This window comes from Geotrypetes seraphini, chromosome 14 (genome assembly GCF_902459505.1).
Source record: "Geotrypetes seraphini chromosome 14, aGeoSer1.1, whole genome shotgun sequence".
Classification (NCBI taxonomy): domain Eukaryota; kingdom Metazoa; phylum Chordata; class Amphibia; order Gymnophiona; family Dermophiidae; genus Geotrypetes; species Geotrypetes seraphini.
The window spans coordinates 1,183,041-1,207,588 of record NC_047097.1 but is presented as its reverse complement, the minus strand read 5'-3'; the positions used below and the strand labels follow the sequence as shown (position 1 = coordinate 1,207,588).

At 42.5% G+C, this 24,548-nt stretch overlaps 1 protein-coding gene across 1 annotated transcript in view; it reads right to left on the bottom strand.

The window, feature by feature from the left end:
• Positions 1–24,548, bottom strand: part of LOC117348706 (membrane-spanning 4-domains subfamily A member 4A-like) — a 40,377-nt gene that overhangs the window by 6,319 nt on the left and 9,510 nt on the right. The window contains exons 3-6 of the mRNA XM_033921122.1: positions 6,905–7,024; positions 6,186–6,242; positions 5,255–5,407; positions 1,936–2,058 (exon numbers count right to left, since the gene is read on the bottom strand). Coding sequence (XP_033777013.1) covers positions 1,936–2,058; positions 5,255–5,407; positions 6,186–6,242; positions 6,905–7,024 — 453 coding nt within the window. The remainder of the gene's footprint in view (positions 1–1,935; positions 2,059–5,254; positions 5,408–6,185; positions 6,243–6,904; positions 7,025–24,548) is intronic.

Below are 24,548 nucleotides of genomic sequence, written 5' to 3'. Positions count from 1 at the left end.
TGTTAACAGCTGGAGGACTGTGTAATGTTGTTTCCACATGGTTATTAACTCAAGGATTGGTCCACTCCACTCGGTATTTTATAGACTCACAACTGAAAGTCTGATATATCACGGGTGCAACACAAGAAAGAATGGAGGGCAAGTCGCATGGTATACAATTATAGCTTGCTATGACCCTGACTGCACATTGGGGTGGGGTGAGGTGTGGGACCATATGTCCTCTTTTTTGAATTCACAAATATGGAATCTTGAAGAGAAAGCAGCAATCTGAGGCTATCTCGGCCGGTTGCTCTGTTTTCAAAACTTTTAAAGTGCTTAGGCTGTGTATGTCATCCAGCAATGCCACTGAGCTAAAGGAAAACACAACTATTGCAGTCTTACCTAGGCGTACCAGATTTTACTATTGTAAAATCCAAACACATGTCCCCGGCCCCAGTACAATAAGATTTCATAGTTGCCACCATACTGGAGATCCATTGGAAGATGATGGTTGAGATCTAGTTTCCGGTTTGAATGCAAGATTATGTACAAAGGTAAGTTTTAATAGCTTTCCTGAAGTTCAGTAACCTTTCTGCTGTGCACGTAGCCAATGTACATGCACAACTTAATTGACTTAATCGGCACCGATAATTGGCAATTAACAATTTATAATTTGTGTTAATTGAAAGTTAAGCGCCTAACTTGGCAGGCGCCTGGCTCAGTGGTATGCGTCTTGTCCAATGCGTGTAGCTAAAAGTGGGTGTGGTTAGGAGGTAGATTGCAGACGTTTTTTCAAATGGTTTGCATGTTTTTGACTTATGTACCAATGTACGCATAACTTAGGCGCAGGTATTTAGATTAAGAAAAATGTGGCATAAATAGGGAGTACCTAAAAGTTGGGATGCATAGTGACACATAGCCAGGGCTAAGCACCATTATATACAGTGTGCATAGAATCGCACTTAGCACTGTACTAGTAGGTGCCAGTTTTGTAAACCCAAGGCGCACGGGCAGGGCGGACCAAAGTGTCTACACCAGAGTGCTGGATTTAGGTGTGCACATGTTGATATGGTGTGTGTAGGCGGACCTAAATATAGGCCTATAGAAGCCGATTTTGGAATCTTGGTGCCCTAATGCCTTTACGGAATGAGCGTTTAGCTCACTGTATCTACATTCCCAATTGTAAAGTTGCCTCCTTTTGAGTAAAGTTCAGCTGTCAGTTGCACCAATTCTCATAGGGAAACTATGGCCATATTTTCAGATGCTTGAAGGGTTGCCAGTTTTCAAAAAGCCCTTTAAACTGAATAAATCTGTAATTACCACACGAATGGCTTTGGAGAAGAGAGAGATGTTTTTCCAGGAGAATTCTAGGAGAGATTGTCATTATGATGGTTGACTTTATTCATTGAAATTTTAGGGAAGAGGGGTTTGGCGCATGCTAATATGGGGGAGAAGGTGTCAAGGTTGTGGTCCTAATATCTTTTCACCGACCCTGGATGTAGTCAATTATATCAATGAAGCTCCTTAAATAGCTCCCCTCCTATAATGCAAGTTCCTTTAAATATAAATGTTCCATCGATTCTACTGTGACAGAAAGGACCTGAAAGGGAAGGCGTTGATGGGGTAGTAATTGACAACAAAGCTGTTGGTTGTATCCTTCCTGAGCTTGAACAGACTCTGCAAAAAAAATAGGACTGGAGGATCAACCTCCAATATTGGAGTCATTTTTCCCTTACCTCCTCTGGATGGAAGGGCCCTGGGGAGCTAAATTTGGATCCACTAATATAAATGCTTTTTCTCGTTTTTCTCTCCTGGAAAACCCAGGGGAGAAAAGAAGCCCATAAAAGTAGTCACTTAAAAATGATCTCAGATATGTTCAGCCTGGTCAGAAAAAGAGAGACACGCAGGCAAAAGACGGAGAACCAGATGCTCAGACACAGAACAAAAGGACATTACCACTTCACTGTAGGCGTTCCTGCAGAGAACTTTGCATGCGAAGGCGGATGTGGAGATGGAGACGCAGAACTCCAGGATTGTCAAGACAAGCAGCAAGACTAAGGCTCCGTCAAACACAGTGTTCTGCGAATGAAAAATTACAAAAGTCCTGAGAATCCACATCAGGTTGGTTTTCTGTGTTAGATGTGCATTATTTTTCTGTAATTTCTAAGAAGTATGCATTTTTCTTGAGATATGGCCTAATTTCTTTCATCGTTACCTACCTTGAGCCTCACCTCGGTTAAGTGGAATAAAAATGCCCATGCTATATAGTAACATAGTAGATGACGGCAGATAAAGGCCCAAATGGCCCATCGATAAGAACATAAGCAATGCCTCTGCTGGTCAGACCTGAGGTCCATCGTGCCCAGCAGTCCGCTCACGCGGCGGCCCGACAGGTCCAGGACCTGTGCAGTAATCCTCTATCTATACCCCTCTATCCCCTTTTCCAGCAGGAAATTGTCCAATCCTTTCTTGAACCCCAGTACCATACTCTGCCCTATTACGCCCTCTGGAAGCGCATTCCAGGTGTCCACTACACGTTGGGTAAAGAAGAACTTCCTAGCATTCGTTTTGAATCTGTCCCCTTTCAACTTTTCCGAATGCCCTCTTGTTCTTTTATTTGAAGAATCTGTCCCTCTCTACTCTCTCTATGCCCTTCATGATCTTGTAAGTCTCTATCATATCCCCTCTAAGTCTCCTCTTCTCCAGGGAAAAGAGTCCCAATTTTCCCAATCTCTCAGCATATGAAAGGTTTTCCAAACCTTTTATCAGACGTGTCGCTCTCCTCTGAACCCTCTCGAGTATCGCCATATCCTTCTTAAGGTACGACGACCAATATTGGACGCAGTACTCCAGATGCGGACGCACCATCGCCTGATAACAACGGCCGGATAACTTATTTCGTTCTGGTAGTAATACCCTTCTTGATTGTACCTAGCATTCTATTTGCTCTCTTAGCAGCCGCTGCACACTGTGCCGGCGGCTTCATTGTCATGTCCACCATTACCCCCAAGTCCCTTTCTTGGGTACTCTCATTCAATAACATCCCTCCCATCGTATAGTTGTACCTCAAGTTTCTGCTTCCCATATGTAATACTTTACATTTCTCAACGTTGAACTTCATCTGCCACCTCGTCGCCCATTCCCCTAGCTTGTTCAAGTCCCTTTGCAATTCTTCACAGTTCTCTTTACTCCGAGCTCCACTAAATAGTTTGGTGTCGTCCGCAAATTTTATTATCTCACACTTCGTCCCTGTTTCTAGATCATTTATGAATATTTTAAATAGCAGTGGCCCATCCGCAAGAACCATTATTTCTTTCTCTCTCCGAGAGATCCCACGTACCTATCCCAGGCCCTCTTAAATTCAGGCACAGTCTTTGTCTCATAGAAACATAGAAATATGATTACACTAGATTATCAGGAGCACGGACACCAAATGGGGGAAAGCGGGGGAGGCGGAGGGGAGAGATTATAGATGTAACTATCACCCTTTGAGGTACAGTAGGTAATTCCCTGTCCCCAGAAGACATAATGGGATTTGAACTGAGCTACAGAAAAACAAATACAGGAAATCACACTTGTGGAAGAAGGAAATGAGGAATATCAGTAAACTACTCCCACCTTGTTTCACTGTCATTGCAAGGCCAACGTAGGTGTTGGCTCTTTAGCTGTTTGAGTACTCCCAGTATTGAAAAAACTCTTTTAAATGTGCTCATATCAAATTTAATTTAATATACTTGTGCCCAATCATCAGTTCAGGACAGATTAATTCAGATGATCCAACCCAGGATCATACGTTTGTGGGTATTATACTAGATCAAAGATTAACTCTTGCAAAGAGTTGGTTTTGGCTAATACCCAATCTTAGAAGAATTCATAAATATTTAGGCTGATGGCACAGGCTCTAACATTGTCAAAACTGGAATATAGTAATATTATTTATTCGGGCTTTCAAAGCATTTGAGTAAATTGCATACTATTCAAAGTACTGACTATTTTATTTTGGTCACACCATCAGAAGAGAGAGATCACTGGTGAAGCAGGTCAGTCACTCAAAAAAAAAGCATGGTTCGGGACAAGGTATCTTTAAAAGATATCATCATAAAAGGGAAGACAAAGCATCTTGATAGTAAGATTGCAATGCAGGCTGCAGTAGACCAGGTTTCCTTAAATTCAGAGCAGACTGATTTTAAAGATTGCAAATTATCCATGCCAACTGCTGAGCAAATTGTAAAGAGATAAGACAAACATTGTTTAAAATGTCTGTATGCAAATGCCGAAGCCTAAGAAACAAGATGGGAGAGTTAAAAGCGGATTAAGGGAAACATTTATATCCTTCATTTTACTTTAAACTTCGCTTGCGAGGGCAACTGGAGGACAGGTAATAAAAAGGCGTGTTTTCGCGGCTGGGAACCAGGCAGGGTTGTTTGGGTCTCAGAAGGGGCTCGTGCAGGGAAAGGGCATGAGAGCAAGTCCCTGGCCGTGTTCTGTTCCAAAGCCCACCCTCCCTTCCTTCATTGTTTGTGCAGCCTCGGGACTGTGCAGAGAACAAGCACATGAGCAGACCATCTACAGGCAAAGAAGATGGTCTGTGCATGTGTCTGGATCGCTCTGCAGCAATCCGTGCAGTCGCTATGGGGCATGCTTCCGATTGCATTAATTTGCATGAGGAGGCTTGGTGAATCGGTCACCCGGGAAGGGAAGACTCGGCCACGGATTGGCCGCAGATCGGATCGCTAAGGTAAGTTTAGTGAATCAAGGCTTGTGTCTGAATTCAAGAACATGTGGGACAGACATGCGGGATCTCTTAGGGAGGAGATAGTGGATGCTGTAGATGGACAGACTGGTTGAGCCATTTGGCCTTTATCTGCTGTCATGTTTCTATAACCATAAAGTTCTATGACCTCATAATGCAGGTGTAAAGAGCCTTAGCCTATAGGAAGAGAAGATGCAAATGTTAAGAGCCTTAACCAATAGAGAGAGGAGGAGATAGTGGATTCTGCGGATGGGCCATTTGGCCTTTATCTGCCATCATGTTTCTAAAATATTCAGCATGCCAAAAGCTATGGAAACTGCAAAGTCAGTTTTCATAGCCCCTGACGAGAGACAACAGCTGAACGTAGCCTTTAGTTCTTTGGGATTGTACAGGAAATGTGATCTGAGCCTGGGTCTCTAGAAATGAACATTCTTGTCTCCTCCCTACTCTCACTTGGGTCACTTGTCTTCTTATTTTGAAAGACAAAGAACCAACATGACGACAAAGGTGTGAAATACCTACGGAGAAGTTTAGGATGCTGCATTCCTCCTTATCTTCGGCATAATAACAGAGGCTATAAGATCTGTAATAAAAACTTGATAATGTGATGTATATGATGATGCCCAACCCGGCTGCTATACTGCTGATGATGTTCATAGCGAGGCTGGCACGGACCTGAGAAAAGACAAAGGCATTTTTATTGAGCACATGGGTGGGAAATGCTTCAGCTAAGTACAATGCTGTAGATTTGAACAGCTCTACTAGCTAACTGGGTATATGCGGCGGATAGAGCCACTGAAAATGCCCAAGCTGAAACCAGCTTTTTTGAGAGTGTTCTAGGGCAGAGTCAACATTAGCAGTTAAGTGTCGATATTCAGTGTTTAAGTGGCTTCTCATTCCAGAGCTTCCTTTCAAATGGTTCAGGTGGTTTCAAATGGTTTTATGCGTACAATCTGTGATGCTTCAGTCTATGCATAAATTTATGTATTGGCACCTAGGCCAATATTTAAAGGGTATAACCATCCAGAAATGGTTCCTGACTGGTTAAATCGCTCATTCAGTGGCACTCAATATCACCACAAACCATTGAACTCAAAGCCAGATATTTTGTGGGTGGTCTGTGGGCAGCGTCAAATGCCCATATTCTGCACTTAACTCTCTGGTTTAGCAGTCAAATCAGACCCCATAAAAGTCGGTCCTATTTTTATGCAGTTAAGTTCTGATTGCATAAGAGATAACTGGCCGCCTAAACCCAGATAAGTGCTGGTGCCTGGTCATAACTCAGCACTCAATATCTGGGAATAACACTGGGGGCAGTTAAAAGAAAACCCTCCTCCAGTGTTGAATATCGACCTCATATTAAATGAGCAACAGACCCCAAAATGTAAAGTACAGTCCAAAATGGCACCTTTTATGTGAGCCCTCCCACCCTCTGACATGGAGAATTCTTTACCAGAGGTATGGCAGGGTTGCAAGATGCCGCGACAGACAGTGATCCGGATATGATGTACTGTCAAGAGAAAGGAGAAAGAAGCAGGGTGAGTCCTTGTAACTGAAAACTGTCCAAGAAACAGAAAACTCCCAGTGAGCCCAGAAATTTGGAAGAAGACTGACCATATGCTGTCTAGGATAAATGGCTTTCAAGGATTCGATATTCAGTTCATGGCAATCGGCCAGCCCAGCAGATTGGCCAGTGACCCTCTGTCATGTGACATAGCCGGTACCTCCAATATTCAGCGGCCAGAGAGAGCCACCTAAAAGCGTGGTCTATCTTTGGCCGTTAAGACTTCGCTGGTCAGCTTATGTCTCAGCCAGCCAAAGATAGAGCAGAAATTCAATGCCAGTTGCCAGATGTGGCATTGAATTTTCGTTATTGCTGTGGACTGCGGGAGATCGCTGGTGATCTCCTGCAGTCTGAATATCAGCTGGGGGGGTCTGTTAATAAATAAATACACCTACATCCTGAAATACTACTACTACTCTTTATCATTTCTATAGCACATGTAATAGACAGTCCCTCCTCAGAAGAGCTTACAATCTATTAACAGTATAACAGCGTTAGTTCCCCCCCCCAAAAAAATAGAAAATACCTGTCTAGCTAAAGAACAACGGCTTGATCCCCACTCTTAGTCCGGCTGATCAACCCTGAAGCAAGAGTTTTCTCATACTCACCAAACTCCCAGACCAGAAAGGAACCCCAGTATACATAACAAATCTATATGATCGATATTCATTTTCAATCAGAATGGTCCCAAGGAGAATCTGTATAACCCCAGTTAATATTTGAGTTACCTGTAAAGAAGGAGAATACATTATTTTTGCCATCAGTATCTTTTCCTAGTTCTACCAGGCTGAAGGATCTGTATATCAGAAAAGGAAGAGGGATTAGGTTTGCTGAGACTGGGACCTAGTTAAATATTGTCTGGCATCCGCATAAAAGGAAAACAGGTGCCTCAGTCTCTCCAATTCCTCACCCTCCTCCAAAGACGGAGGTCGTTTTACTAGGGCTAAAACGGCTAGGGCGCCTTAGTAAAAGGACCCCACAATGATAGTCCTGGCCCAAGCCCTCGCTCCCCCCCAGATAATCCCCCTCCCAGGCCCCTATCTGTAATCTCCCTAGTGGTCTAGGAGGTCATATGGGCAAGAATGATGCCCACTTGCTTCTGTCATGGATCCAGCCTCAAAATGGCCACTACAACTTCTAGCAGTAGTCTTTCTGTTGTCTTAACTTTTGCTGCTTACTTAACCAGTTAGTGGTCTGACTACTGTCACTAACCAATTAAGTTCCATCTTTTCCCAGGCAGGGGTGGTTAGTGGTCATATTCTTTGACATTGGCTGCTTAAGTGTCCCTGAATATCAATGGTTAGGTTGCCACAAGTGATTTAACCGTGGGTGCTTGGCAACCAAGGCTTAATTGAAAAATTAGCATATTATATATGTGGTACAGAAATCCAAGATATGCAAAAGTGATATCCAAACAAAGAGATATCAGGGTGGTAATACTATATATTTGATTTATAGGCTGTTACCCATAGGAATTTTACTTCACAAGAATTAATTAAGAAATTTATCAACAATAGACTAATACCAACCTTATCGACAAGGTAAGGGATACCTTGGATAGCCTACTCACTCTGTGGACGGTTGAGCCAGCGTTGCCACAGAATTAATTTTGTCATCCCCAAGAGTGAGGAGACTTTTCAGCACATGTACTGATTGCTACCACCAGCAACTCATCTCAAGTAAATTTAGAGAGCCCTATGCTCTGCTCCGCAAACCTCATTTGCATGCACTGTTTTTGGAGAATGATATTAAAAAAACAAAGAAGAAATATCACCATACAGTCTGGTTTCAGTCTCTGCTTCATTGCAAGTCATGCGATGCTTGTTACACAAGTTTGAATGTTATAATGTTATTTCCTGTGTTTGTTACAGAGCAGAACAAAATTGTAGTGTTGGGGATTTTTCCCTGTTTTCCTCCTTTCTGTTAGGTCTTTTATTACAGTGCTACTTGATTTCTTTTGTACAAACGGAGGGGGTAAGAGCAGCACCCTGGGAAGGAGGTGTAGTTGGAAAATATGATTGACAGTGCAACTAGCCTTTAGTTTCAAGATTTCTTGCGGTTTATCCAGAGCTTCTCTCCTCGCATCTACTCAGGCAAGGCTGCTTCACTTGACCCCTCCACTTTCTCTCTCTTGGGCCTGTTCTTATTAACATTTTTGTAAGTGATATTTCTTGAAGGGCTGTTTGGTAAGGTTTGCTTCTTTGTGGATAATACCCCTGATGGTATGGTGAAGCTTGAAGAATTTAATACTAAGAAATGTAGGAAAATGCATTTAAGCTGCAAAAACCCAAGGAAATGGTACAATTTAGAACTGGTACAGTGAAGAACTTTTGTGCACGAAAGAGAAGCGGGACTTGGATGTGATGTGATCGAAAGTGATGATTTTAAGATGGCCAGACAGGCAGAAAAGGTGATGGTGAAAACTAGAAGGATGCTAGGGTGCACGGGGAGAGAAATGGCCAGTAAGAAGAAGGAGGCAATGATGCCCCTGCATCATTTAGATTATTTAGAATATTTATTCTAAATCATTTAGACCTCATTTAGTATATTTTGTACAGTTCTGAAGACCACACCTTCAAAAAGACATGAATGGAGCCACTCCAGAAGAAGGCTACTAAAATGGTCGGTGGTCTTCGTCATAAGGTATATGGAGACAGAATTAAAAATCTTAAATGTATACTTTGGAGGAAATTTGGATAGGGGCGATATGATACAGATGTTTAAATACCTACATGGCATATGAGGCAAGTCTCTTTCAATTGAAAGAAAGCTTTGGAATGAGTGAGGCTAGACTAAGAAATAACCTCAGAAAATACTTTTCTACAGAAAGGGTATGGAAATGGTGGAGACAAAAATGTATTTGAATTCAAATAAGCTTGGAATAAGTACATTGGATCGCTAAGGGAGAGGCAGAACATAAGAATTGCCGCTGCTGGATCAGACCAGTGGTCCATCCTGCCCAGCAGTCCGCTCACACGGCAGCCCCCCAAGTCAAAGACCAGTGCTCTAAATGAGTCCAGCCTCACTTTCGTATGTCCAGTTTAGCAGGAACTTGTCCAGCTTAGTCTTGAAACCCTGGAGGGTGTTTTCCCCTACAACAGACTCCGGAAGAGCGTTCCAGCTCTCCACCACTCTCTGGGTGAAGAAGAACTTCCTTATGTTTGTACGGAATCTATCCCCTTTCAACTTTAGAGAGTGCCTCCCTACCTGTCTTTATCTACTAAGTGTAGATGGCATGGATAGGCAGTAGATAGGCCATATGGTCTTTATCTGCCTTCATTTTTCTGTTTATATGTTTCATAGCTGGCTAGTAATTATTTATGTACAGAGGTGAAATGATAGTCTCAATTTTGTTCTCCATCCCTTTTCAAAGAATCCCTCACATTCTACTTGCTTCACGGCACAGTGGGCTGAAAATTTCCAGATATTTCAATCAACACTTGAAGTTCAATGACTTCAAAGAGCATTATTTGCCTTCAGCATTTTGAACTTCCATGATGAAACAAACGCCCTTATAGCAAAAATTAAAATAAGAAAAACACCCTTCAGCAAAAAATCAACTTCAAAATAGATCAACAACGTAACCAGGAGATTAATAGAATAATGATGAATAACTTCAAGGTGGCCAATACTGAGCTGCATAGAGAAATGTATAACCAGCAGAAGAAAGTAAGTGTTGATGCCCCTGTACAAGACAATAGCATAGCCCCACTTAGAGTATTGGGTTCAGTTTTGGAGACGGTATCTTGCTGAGGACATAAAATGACTTAAGTGGTTCAGAGGAAAAATGATCTAAAGTTTGTGCCAAGAGACTTGAGGACTTGTGTACCCCAGAGGAAAGAAGATGTTTAAATATTTGAAATGTGTTAATATGCAAATAAACCTTTTCCAAGTAAGGCTAAGTTGTAGAACTAGAGAACATGAATTGAGGTTACAAGGGGTGAACTTAAGGTACTTTTTCACAGAGCGGGTGATAGATGCCTGGAATATCCTCCCACAGGAGGTGGTGGAGACAAAAACAGTCATGTTATCTAATAACGCATGGAATAAGCATAAAGGATTCTTAAATGGAATGAGAATGAAATCAAAACTTAGCTTTGCTTAACTGACAAATCTAGTAATTGGGAAGTAAGGCTAGTGCCTGGCCTGTGTTCTGTGGTCTGTGTTCCGATCATGGTCTGTGTTCCGATCATGGCCAGATAGATATGGTTGGACCGAAGCAGTCTTCAATGGCAACACCAGTAGTTGAATATTAAGCCAGTGCTGGACAGACCTTTTATGGTTTGTGTCATGAAATGGCAAGGTTAACTCAAGATCATGAACGCAGGCATCTAATAAATAAACTGAGTGCCCTCAATATGGGCCTCAAAGTAAACTGGGAGTAGTGGTTAATGGAGATTGCTCTGAGAAAAGGGATGTTATCAGTGGTGTGTCTCAAGGTTTGATTCTTGGGCCTGTTCTTTTTAACATTTTTGTAAGTTATATTGTTGAAGAGCTGTCACATAAGATTTGCCTCTCTGCACAGGAAGAATCTAGTGAAGCTTGACGAATGGTCTGAAATTTGGCAGCTAAGATTTAATGCTAAGAAATGAAAGGTCATGCATTTGAGCACAAACACCTGAGAGGGTGAAGAACTTTTCTGCATGGGTGTGATAATATGTGATTATGTGGCTAAATAGGTTGAAAAGGCAATGATGAAAGCTAGAAGGATGCTAGGATGCATAGAGAGAGGTATGACCAGTAGGAAAAAGGAGGTATTGATGCCCCTGTATAAGACTCTAGTGAGACCTCATTTAGAATATTGTGTACAATTCTGGAGACCGCACCTTCAAAAAAATATAAAAAGGATGGAGTCAGTCCCGAGGAGGCTACTAAAAAGGATAGTGGTTTTCAGCATAAGATGTATGGAGGCAGACTTAAAGATCTCCATATGTATACTTTGGAAGAAAGACAGAAGAGGGGAGATACGATAGAGTTGTTTTAAATATCTATGTGGCATGAATGCACATGAGACAAGTCTCTTTCAACTGAGAGGAAGCTCTAGGATCAGGAGGCATAGAATGAAGGTGAAAGGGGATAGATTCAGAAGTAACCTCAGAAAATACTTTTTCACTGAAAGGGTGGTGGATGTGTGGAATGGCCTCCCAGTGTAGGTGGTGGAAGTGAAGAGTGTATCTGAATTGAAGACAGCTTGGGACATTGGATCTATAAGGGAGAGGAGGGGATAGTGGATGTCATCTGGGAGATATGATTCAGACGCTTAAATACTTGAAGGTATTAACGTAGAACAAAATCTTTTCCAGAGAAAGGAAAATGGTAAAACCAGAGGACATAATTTGAGGTTGAGGGGTGGTAGATTCAAAGGCAATGTTAGGAAATTCTACTTTACGGAGAGGGTGGTGGATGCCTGGAATGAGCTCCCGAGAGAGGTGGTGGAGAGTAAAACTGTGACAGAGTTCAAAGAAGCGTGGGATGAACATAGAAGATTTAGAATCAGAAAATAATACTAAATATTGAACTAGGCCAGTTACTGGGCAGACTTGCACGGTCTGTGTCCGTATATGGTCATTTGAGGGAAGATGGGCTGGGGAGGGCTTCAATGGCTGGGAGAGTGTAGATGGGCTGGAGTAGGTTTTAATAGAGATTTCGGCAGTTGGAATCCAAGCACAGTACTGGGTAGAGCTTTGGATTCTTGCCCAGAAATAGCTAAGAAGAAAAAATTTAAATTGAATCAGGTTGGGCAGACTGGATGGACCATTTGGGCTTTTATCTGCCATCATCTACTATGTTACTATGGTTGGGCATATGGTCTTCATCTGCCTTCATTTTTCTCTGTTTCATAATTCCTAGTACTTACATGTATGATATCTTGTTGGGCAGAGTGCCGTCAACTGCTGTGTTATTATGGGGCTCATAATCAAAAGAAAAATACGTCTAAAAACCTGCCCAAGTCGGTACTTGGATGACCTAAAAGACAGGTCGTCCAAGTGCCAATAATCAAAACGGGTTTTTAGATATATCCAGAGATCTTTTAAGCTTCTGAATTCCACTGTGCACCCAGAGCTGGAAGGAGTGGTTAGGGCGGGATGTGGGCGGCTTAGACATAGTCGTACTGCAGGGATAATCGAAAGTTTAACAAGACTGTCTAGACGGAACATATACGTTATTACTTAGGCGATCTAAAAACAAGTCCAAGTGCTCAGAAGGTATCCAAAGTGACCAGATAATCACTGCAGACACAAAGTACAGACCCCCCCCCCACACTCCACCAGTGATCACTGACCCCCCCCTCCCTCCACACACACCATAAAATTCAGAATAAAAACGTACATACCTGCCTCCAGAACATCAGCACCTGGCATAGGAAAGTAGAGCTGCACAGATGAATCTTAAGTAGACTGGGGGGGTGGCTTAGTGAACCATAGAGAGGAGGACTCAGGCGCATAAACCGCTCTAACCAATACGTTCATGATGGAAAATATGAGCCCACCCCCATAACTCTACTGCCATATTGGGGCTATTGGGGTAGTAGACAGGTGGGTGTAGTGGGTTTTGGGGAGCTCAACCTTACTTATATGGGAGTTCAGGTGAGATGTTTATGTGACACCCTTTTTGTGAAGTTCACAGCAGTGCCCTGTAAGGTGCCCCACTACTCTGTTGCCATGTCTGGTTGGCCAGCCCATCATATTGCTGGCCCCTCCCATGTCCAAAAGGTCTTGTTCTGGGTGTTTGGGATGAATATTTGGGTGAAAATATGGTATAAAGATAGACATACTAGTGGTTTGGAAGTACAGATTAGATGATTTTTGAGAAAAAAAAATATTGGGATGTACTTTTGAGAATGGACATTTTGGTGCTGCTGACATTGAGTGACTTATACACGTGGAATTATATACGTGGAGGGGCATAATCAAAAGAAATGTCTAACTATGTTGCTCAAACCAGTACCATCCAACAATCAGAACAGATGTTTATATGAATACAGAATATGACCATTTATTTTTTTCATCAAAATGGGACATCTATTAATTTTCAGTCTCGCCCCCCCAACCCTGCCCAAACCCCACTTCCAATTTCTTCCATTCATTTTTCATGTACACACAATATCTTATTAATTCATAATGGTAACCATAAATATATATATATATATATATTTTTAAACATAAAGCACACTGGATGCAGAGAAAATGTTAATTTTCATTTACGAGTTGATTTTTTTTCAAAGATGTCAAGGCAGATGATGTTAAAATATGCAATGTCATCTTAGTAACTATAGAAAATAGATAAATATTGTGCAAAATATAGACAGCAGATATAAATTCTCAAAACTGACATATTTTGATCATTAAATCGAAAATAAAATTATTTTTCCTATCATTGTTGTCTGGTGATTTCATGAGTCTCTGGTTGCACTTCCCTCTGACTGTGCATCCAATCTTTCTTTTTGCCTCCTGCATGCTTCCTCTTCCCCAGACCTTATTACATTCCCCGTCTCTCTCTGTCCCTCCATGAGTTGAACTTTTTCTCTCTCCATCCCCCCTTTCTTTCAAAATAGGATATATGGTCACATTCTCTTACCAGCTTGTAACAAATAGGCTCCAATGCACCTACTTATAAGTATGCACCTACATGGACTCCAATGTAGGCACCTAAGTAAGTGTCTAATCTAGGCTAAGTAGAAGCCTAGATTGGAGCCTATGTAAGGTGCATACTTAGAAGTGTGTACTTAAAAGTGCGTACGCACTTCTAAATATAAGTACTTGTAAATGCGTACTTAGAAGTGCGTACTTCTAAGTGTGTAGTTCTAAGTACGCACTTCTAAGTGCATACTTCTAAGTACGCACTTTTAAGTACGTACTTCTAAGTAGGTGTGTACTTAAAAGTGCGTACGCACTTACAAGTACATACTTGTAAGTACGCACTTCTAAATATAAGTACTTCTAAGTACGCACTTGTAAGTGCGTACTTAGAAGTACGCACTTAGAAGTATGCCCTTAGAAGTGCGTACTTAGAAGTATGTACTTCATTTCTACAAGAAAGTCTGCTTGCGAGGCTGTCCGCATCCGGGCTGCGTCGGTGACGTAACCCATATGTGAGAATAGGCTGCCTGCTTGTCCTGGGATAATTATAAGTATGCACTTCTAAGTATGTACTTGTAAGTGCGTAATTAGAAGTACTTAGAAGTACGTACTTAGAAATACACACTTAGAAGTACGCACTTCTAAGTACATAGTAACATAGTGCGTACTTCTAAGTGTGTATTTCTAAGTACGCACTTCTAAGTACTTCTAATTACGCACTTACAAGTACATACTTAGAAGTGCATACTTATAATTATCCCAGGACAAGCAGGCAGCCTATTCTCACATATGGGTTACGTTACCGACGGAGCCTGGATGCGGACAGCCTCGCAAGCAGACTTTCTTGTAGAAACGAAGTTTCAAGTCAGCCGCACCGCGCATGTGCAAGTGCCTTCCCGCCCAGTGCAGGGCGCGTCTCCTCAGTGCTCAGTTTTCCGCGAAGCCAAGAAGTCCGTCTTTGACTCTCTGCGTTTAACTTTATTGCTTCATGCCTTCTCTCACCGCAGTTTGTGTTTATTTTCTTCACGAATCGCTGTGTTCTTTTCTTTTATTTTCTAGTTTAAAAAAAAAAAAATTAATTTCTTACATTCGACTGCCAGGACAGGCCTCTCGGCCGCAGCCCGTGGGCTTCGACTTTGCGGCGGCTATTTTTCCTCCTATGTCCCGGACAGCAACGGGCTTCAAGAAGTGTAGCCAGTGCCAGCGTGCGATTTCCCTCACGGACCCATACCGTTGGTGCCTCAAGTGCCTCAACCGAAGTCGTGCGAGAGCTGTGTTACTCTTCAAACTCGAACCCTTAAAAGTCGTTGGATTTTAGTGGAGAAGCTTTTCGGGATGGATTCTTCAACCACTCCCTCGACTTTGAAAGCAGCCTCTGTCCCACCTTCAACCGAGGGCCTTCTTGCCTCCACTACTCCAACCTCTTGCCTCATCAGACCTTCTTCATTTGCAGTGGCTCTTTCCTCGACTACACCTTCTGTATCTTCCCCTGCATCCTCAGGTCAAATAGCTCAGCAGAAAGTTCCAACGCTGGTAATCAAGTTGGCTAAAACTTTAAAGTCGAAGCACATTTCCACTGCCTCGGTGGAACCTCCAGCCAAACCAGGTAGTCCGGTTTCAGATGCGGATCCATCCTTGCCGGCTTCTTTCCAGACCATGTTAGAGAAGCAATTCATTCAGTTCCTAAATAATATGGGACCGAAGCTTGCTACTTTAATCCAGCCTGGGCATTCTGCATACTCCCACGAGGTTGAGCCTCTTCCTATGCCTCCGGCTGAGACTACACACTCTATGCAGGGAGCAGAGTCTCTGCGAGTGTCTGGTCTGGCATCTATGCATGCGAAGCAAGGAGCAGATTCTTTTCAAGTGCCTCGACAGGAATCCTCACACTCCATACAAGGAGCAGAGTCTTTGGGAGTGCCTCGAGTGAGGGAGTGCCTCACATCAAGCCTCCTGAGCTTCGATCCACAGCTTCTAGCCCTATCCATTCCTTGGTAGCAACGTCTGCTTCCATCTCCAGGGCGAAGTCTCCTCGATCTTCGAGATCTGCTTCCAAGCACCACTCTCACCAACGATCGAGACCTTCCTCGAGGCATACTTCCAGGCATAGCTCTTCTTCCAAAGAGCGTCCTTTTTCAACTAAGCCTTGATCTACGCCTTCCATCTCTACTAGACCACCGACTCCTCAATTGAGGTCCCTGCTTCCAGTCCTCAAGGACTCAGCGGTTTCTATTGCTTCGTCCAAGTCTCCTTATTCTTTTAATGCCTGTTTTCCTGCAGAAGCTTCACCTTCGACCCAGGCTGCCTCGATGTCCTCGAGTCAAGGCATTAGGGGATCATCTATCTTTCTCTTCTTTTCTTCATCAGATGGCTGCTGACCTGGACCTTCAATTGGATGCTGGTTCTAAATACTCTAAGGAGTATCTCAAAGTCATGCATTTTCCTCAACCTCCTGCAGAGTCACTTAAGCTTCCTCTTCACAAGCTTTTGTCTCAGACTTTTACACGATGCCTGGAGACTTCTTATGCAATTCCTGCTGTTCCATGCAAGTTAGACTCCAGGTATAAAACTCTACATTACAAAGGATTTGAGAATTTGCAGTTGTCTCACCGGTCCCTACTTGTGGAGTCCTCCTTGAAAAGATCCCACCCTTCTAAGGTTTATGCTACGGTTCTTCCTGGAAGGGAAGGGAAAACCATGGACAAGTTTGGATGTCGCCTCTACCAAAATGCCATGATGTCCTCCAAAGTCCTCAATTACAATTTTCATTTTGTCATTTATTTCAAGTTCCTCATTGATCTCCTTCCTAAATTTCTCAGCTATTTAGATACTCAAAAGCACTTCGAATTTCAAGAAGTCATAGCTACTCTGTCACAACTCAGATTACATCTACTTCAGTGTTCTTATGATGCCTTTGAGTTGTCCGCCAGGACAATTGCTTGTTCTGTAGCAATGCGCCGCCTAGCCTGGCTTCGCACCATTGACATGGACCCTAATCTTCAGGACCGCTTGGCTAATATTCTTTGTGCAGGCAATGACCTTTTCAATGAATCTATCAAGGCAGCCAACAAGAAATTGTCTGAACATGAAAAATCCTTTGCTTCTATTGTCAGACCAAAGCCTAAGCCAGCTCCTGCCAAGCCTGCACGCCCCCCTCCAATTTTCCAGAGGTGTTTTGCTCCGAGATCAGCTCCTTACACTCATTCTCCTCTCAAAAAACAGCAGAATCAGAAGCAACAGAATCTCAACCTTCTGCTGCACCTAAGGCTACGCAGCCTTTTTGATTGTTTACAACAGAGCATAATCTCCACCGTTCTGTCTCTGACATATCTTCTCCCATTAGAGGTCATCTCCATCATTTTTACCACCGATGGGAGACAATCACATCTGACCTCTGGGTGTTGTCAATCATCAGAGAAGGATACTCTCTTCATTTCACTCAGGTTCCACCAGAGCTTCCTCCAAGAGAGTATCCTTCCAGTCCATCCCAGACCGCCCTTCTTCTTCAGAAAGCTCAAGTTCTGCTTTCTCTCCATGCCATCTAACCAGTTCCTTTGGAACAGCAGAACAGGGGGTTTTACTCCCATTACTTCCTTGTTCCGAAGAAGACGGGCGATTTGCGACCCATTCTGGATCTCAGGGATCTCAACATATTTTTAGTCAAAGAAAAATTTTGAATGTTGTCCCTGGATCCATTTATCCCCTTCTAGATCAAAACGACTGGTTATGCTCTCTGGATCTCAAGGAGGCTTATACTCATATTCCCATTCATCCAGCCTCCCGCCAATATCTCAGATTTTGGGTGGGGAATCTGCATTATCAATACAGAGTGCTGCCCTTTGGCCTGGCTTCATCTCCCAGGGTGTTCACCAAGTGCCTGGTGGTTGTAGCAGCAGCTCTCAGATACCATGGTCATTAGGTATTTTCCTACCTAGACGACTGGCTCATCAAAGATTCAACATCTCAGGGGGTTATTGTAGCGACCCAACGGACTACATGGTTCCTACAAAGTTTGTGATTCGAAATCAACTTTCCCAAATCACACCTTCAGCCCTCTCAGAATCTACAATTCATAGGAGCTGTTCTGGACATTATCCAACTCAGAGCATTCCTTCCACAACAACGTCTGGAAGCTCTCCTTCAACTCTGTCATACAATGTCTTCCAACTCTTCCATCTCAGCGAGACACATGATGGTACTACTACCGTATTTTCACACATATAACGCGCGCGTTATACATGATTTTTACAAACCGTGCATAACCGTGCGCGTTATAGGTGTGAGCGCGTTTTACAACTTTTTTTTTTATTCCGATCCGGCATCCCCCCTGCGAACCGGCATCCTCCCCCCGCTCGCGTCACCCCTCCTCCCCCGCGATCCTACAACCCCCTCAGCACCGCAAAACATCTCTTACCCGATTGGGCACCGGCACCAGCACCAATTCACAGGACGTGCCAGTGCCAGTGCCCGAAGATCCTCCCTCGTTGGGCTGGGCTGGGCTGTGCGGTGCAGGGAGATCCTCCTTCTTCCCTGTGCCGGGCTTGACTGGGCTGTGCGGTGCAGGGAGATCCTCCTTCCCTGTGCCGGGCTGGACTGGGCTTTGCGCATGCTCAAAGCCCAGTCCAGCCCAGCACAGGGAAGAAGGAGGATCTCCCTGCACCGCACAGCCCAGCCCAGCCCAACACAACGAGGGAGGATCTTCGGGCACTGGCACTGGCACGTCCTCTGCATTGGTGCTGGTGCCGGTGCCCAATCGGGTAAGAGATGTTTTGCGGTGCTGGGGGGGTTGTAGGATCGCGGGGGAGGGGGGGTGACGCGAGCGGGGGGGGAGGAGGCCGGTTCGCAGGCCAGAAGAGTAAGCGGGAGTGGGAGGAGGTTATAGCAGCATGCGCGGTATATGCGTATGCGTGCTATATAAAAAATTTTTTACAGACATGCTTTAGACCCGCGCGCTATACGCGTATGCGTGTTATACACGTATGCGCGTTATATGCGTGAAAATACGGTAGGTCACATGGCCTCCACAGTACACGTGACTCCTTTTGCCAGACTTCACCTCAGAATTCCTAAGTGGACCCTGGCATCTCAGTGGATGCAGACTTGTGACCTGCTTACTCGACACATTGCAGTCACTCCTTCCTTGAGACAGTCTCTCCGCTGGTGAATGCTCTCTTCCAATCTCTCCAGAGACTTACTGTTTCAAATGCCCCCACATCAGAAGGTCTTCACAACAGATTCCTCGACCTACGCTTGGGGTGCTGATGGTCTCCGTACTCAAGGCCACTGGACCAGTACGGATCGTCAGAGCCACATCAATCTGTTGGAACTCAGAGCAATTTTCAATGCTCTCAAAGCTTTTCAACATCTTCTTCACGACCAGGTAGTCTTCATTCGGATGGACAACCAAGTTGCCATGTACTATGTCAACAAACAGGGAGGGACGGGATCTTTCTCCCTTTGTCAAGAAGCTCTGAAGGTTTGGAACTGGGCAATCCATCACAACACCTTCCTCAAAGCTGTCTACATTCAAGGGGCAAACAATTGCTTAGCGGACAACTTGAGTCGTCTTCTGCAACCTCACGAATGGACACTCCATTCCTTGCCCCTTCATCACATTTTTTCACAGTGGGGAACGCCTCAGATGGATCTCTTTGCAGCTCCCCACAACCACAAACTGCCTCAGTTCTGCTCCAGGATATATTCTCCTCATCACCTCGAGGCAAATGCTTACTTACTGGAATGGACGAATTCCTTCCTGTATGCATTCCCTCCATTCCCTCTCATTCTTAAGGCTCTCATCAAGTTGAAGAACACTTATGCCACCATGATCCTGATTGCTTCTCGGTGGCCGAGATAACCTTGGTACTCCTTTCTACTTCAACTCAGCAGCAGGGAGCCATATCTTCTACCAGTTTTTCCATCTCTGCTTACACAGTCAGGGATCTCTGCTTCATCCCAACCTGCAGTCTCTACACCTGACAGCTTGGTACCTTTTAACATAACTCCTCTTCAGTTTTCTCAACCTGTAAGAGACATTTTAGAGGCTTCTAGGAAGCATGCCACTAGGCAATGCTATCACCAAAAATTCTACGTAGTGTTTTTCTCACAATAAGGAGCCTCAACATTCCTCCTTATCTTCTGTTCTAGATTACCTTTTGCACTTATCCACCTCTGGCCTCAAGTGTACATCGATCCGAGTCCATCTCAGTACAATTGCTGCTTTCCATCATCCTATTTAAGGGAAACCCCTCTCTGCTCATCCAGTGGTTTTCAGATTCATGAAAGGACTTTTCAATGTCAAACCTCCTCTCAATCCACCTCCAGTTGATTGGGACATCAGTGTTCTTGCTCAATTGAAGAAGCTTCCATGTGAACCAATGTCCACGGCTCATCTGAAGTATCTCATTCTCACAACCCACCCAACTCACCTGGTTGGCTTCTCTGCTAGCTATCTGAACTGAGGAGACGCGCCCTGCGCTGGGCGGGAAGGCACTCGCGCCTGCGCACTGCGGCTAACTCAAAACTTCTAGTTTCTCCAAGCAAGTCTGCTTGTGAGGCTGTCTGTATCAGGGCTCTGTCGGTGATGTAACCCATATGTGAGAATACCTGCCTGCTGTTCCTGGATAACACCTGTTACAGTAAGTAACAGTGCTGTACGTACTTAGAAGTGCGTATTACAAGTAAATACTTATAAGTAGTTACAAGTGCGTACTTATAAGTGCGTACGTATAACTACATACTTACAGGTACACACTTGTAACTACGTACTTGTAAGTGTGTACTATAAGTACGCACCTCTAAATATAAGTACTTAAAAGGCATAATTACAAGTGCATACTTGTAAGTACCCATTTATAAGTACGTACTTATAAGTACACACAAATACGTACTTAGAAGTGCGAAATTAGAAGTGCGTACTTACAAGTGCGTACCTATAAGTACGTACTTTAAGTACACACTTACAAGTACGTACTTAGAAGTGCATACTTAGAAGTACGAACTTACAAGTGCGTACTTATAAGTACATACTTACGAGTATGTACTTGTAAGTACGCACTTGTAACTACATACTTATAAGTGCATACTTGTAAGTACGCACTTGTCCCTGCTGTCTGCTGTCCCTGGATAACACCTGTTACAGTAAGTAACAGTGCTGTACGTACTTAGAAGTGCGTACTTACAAGTAAATACTTATAAGTAGTTACAAGTACACACTTGTAAATACATACACACTTGTAACTACGTACTTATAAGACGCACTTGTAACTACGTACTTGTAAGTATGTACTATAAGTACGTACCTTTAAGTAGGCACTTCTAAGTGCGTACTTAGAAGTGTGTACTTATAAGTACGTACTTACAAGTGCATACCTGTAAGTACGTACTTTAAGTACACATTTACAAGTACGTACTTAGAAGTGCGTACTTAGAAGTGCATACTTACAAGTGCGTACATGTAAGTACGTACATGTAAGTACGAACTTTAAGTACCCACTTACAAGTGCGTACTTAGAAGTGCGTACTTAGAAGTACGTACTTACAAGTACATACTTATAGCTACATACTTATAAGTACGCGCTTCTAAATACGCACTTACAAGTACGTACTTACAGGTACGCACTTGTAAGTACGCACTTGTTACTACGTACTTATAAGAATGCACTTATAAGTACGCACTTCAAAATATAAGTACGCACCTCTAAATATAAGTACTTAAAAGGCGTTATTACAAGTGCATACTTGTAAGAACCCATTTATAAGTACGTACTTATAAGTACACACAAGTATGTACTTAGAAGTGCGTAATTAGAAGTGCGTACTTATAAGTACGTACTTAGAAGTGCGTACTTATAAGTACGTATTATAAGTACGTACTTACAAGTGTGTACTTACAACTACGTTCTTGTAACTACGTACTTATAAGTACGCACTTCCAAGTACGTACTTGAGTACACTTATAAGTACGTACTTATAAATTGGTACTTATAAATGGTACTTATAAATGGGTACTTATAAATGGGCACTTGTAAGTACGCACTTGTAAGTACACACTTGTAACTACGTAGTTACTTGTAAGTGCGTACTTAGAAGTGCGTACTTATAAGTACGTACTTGTAAGTACGCACTTGTCCCTGCTGTCCTTGGATAACACCAGTTACAGTAAGTAACAGTGCTGTACATACTTAGAAGTGCGTACTTACAAGTACATACTTATAAGTAGTTACAAGTGCGTACTTATAAGTGCGTACGTATAACTACGTACTTACAGGTACACACTTGTAACTACGTACTTGTAAGTGTGTACTATAAGTACGTACCTCTAAGTAGGCACTTCTAAGTGCGTACTTAGAAGTGCATACTTAGAAGTGTGTAGTTACAAGTGCGTACATGTAAGTACGTACTTTAAGTACCCACTTACAAGTACGTACTTAGAAGTGCGTACTTACAAGTGCATACTTACAAGTGCGTACATGTAAGTACGTACTTTAAGTACCCACTTACAAGTACGTACTTACAAGTGCGTACTTACAAGTACGTACTTGTAAGTGGGTACTTAAAGTACGCACTTACAAGTACGTACTTACAGGTATGCACTTGTAAGTACGCACTTGTAACTACGTACTTATAAGTATGCACTTATAAGTACGTACTTCAAAATATAAGTATGCACCTCTAAATATAAGTACTTAAAAGGCATAATTACAAGTGCATACTTGTAAGTACCCATTTATAAGTACGTACTTATATGTACACACAAGTACGTACTTAGAAGTGCGTAATTAGAAGTGCGTACTTACAAGTGCGTACCTATAAGTACGTACTTTAAGTACACACTTACAAGTACGTACTTAGAAGTGCGTACTTAGAAGTGCATACTTAGAAGTACGAACTTACAAGTGCGTACTTATAAGTACGTACTTACGAGTACGTACTTGTAAGTCCGCACTTGTAACTACGTACTTATAAGTGCATACTTCTAAGTACGTTCTTGTAAGTACGCACTTGTCCCTGCTGTCTGCTGTCCCTGGATAACACCTGTTACATTAAGTAACAGTGCTGTACGTACTTAGAAGTGCGTACTTAGAAGTGCGTACTTATAAGTATGTACTTGTAAGTACGCACTTGTCCCTGCTGTCTGCTGTCCCTGGATAACACCAGTTACAGTAAGTAACAGTGCTGTACGTACTTAGAAGTGCGTACTTACAAGTAAATACTTATAAGTAGTTACAAGTGCGTACTTATAAGTACGTACTTATAAGTACGTACTTACAGGTACGCACTTGTAACTACGTACTTATAAGTACGCACTTGTAACTACGTACTTGTAAGTATGTACTATAAGTACGTACCTTTAAGTAGACACTTCTAAGTGCGTACTTATAAGTGCGTACTTACAAGTGCGTACCTGTAAGTACGTACTTTAAGTACACACTTACAAGTACGTACTTAGAAGTGCGTACTTATAAGTACTTACTTACAAGTACGTATTTGTAACTACGTACTTATAAGTACGTACTTCTAAGTACGCACTTGTAAGTGTGTACTTAAACTACGTACTTACAGATACGCACTTGTATATTTAGAGGTGCGTACTTATATTTTGAAGTACGTACTTATAAGTGCATACTTATAAGTACGTAGTTACAAGTGCGTACTTACAAGTGCTTACCTGTAAGTACGTACTTTAAGTACACACTTACAAGTACGCACTTGTAAGTACGCACTTGTAACTACGTACTTATAAGTGCGTACTTATAAGTATGTACTTGTAAGTACGCACTTCTAAGTACGCACTTCTAAGTACGTACTTGTAAGTGAGTACTTAAAGTACGTACTTACAGGTACGCACTTGTAAATACGCACTTGTATCTACGTACTTATAGTATGCACTTGTAAGTACGCACCACTAAATATAAGTACTTATAAGTGCGTACTTACAAGTGCCCACTTGTAAGTACGTACTTATAAGTAGACACTTATAAGTATGCACTTGTAAGTACGTACTTATAAGTACACACTTCTAAATACATACTTGTAAGTACGCACTTGTAAATACTCACTTGTAAGTATGCACTTATAAGTACGTACTTAGCAGTGCATACTTCTAAGTATGCACTTCTAAATATAAATATGCACATCTAAATTTAGTAGTTACAAGTGCGTACTTACAAGTGCACTTTTAAGTACAAGTGCATACTTACAAATGCGTACTTACAAGTACGTACTTAGAAGTATGCACTTACAAGTACGTACTTATACCCACTTAGAAGTATGTACTTAGAAGTGCATACATATAAGTACATACATACATGTGCATACTTAGAAGTGCGTACTTCTAAGTAGGCACGTCTAAATATAAGTACGCACTTCAAATTATAAGTACTCACTTCTAAATATAAATACTTACAAGTGTGTACTTACAAGTGCATATTTAGAAGTACTTACTTAGAAGTACGTTCTTATAAGTACATTCTTATAAGAACGCACTTCTAAGTACGCACCTCTAAATATAAGTACATGCCTCTAAATATAGCACTTAGAAGTACGCACTTACAAGTACATACTTAAAAGTGCATTCTTAGAAGTACGTATTTCAAAATGCGTACTTCTAAGTACGTACTTCTAAATAAGTACTTATAAGTGCGTACTTGTAAGTAAGTACTTTTTTGTA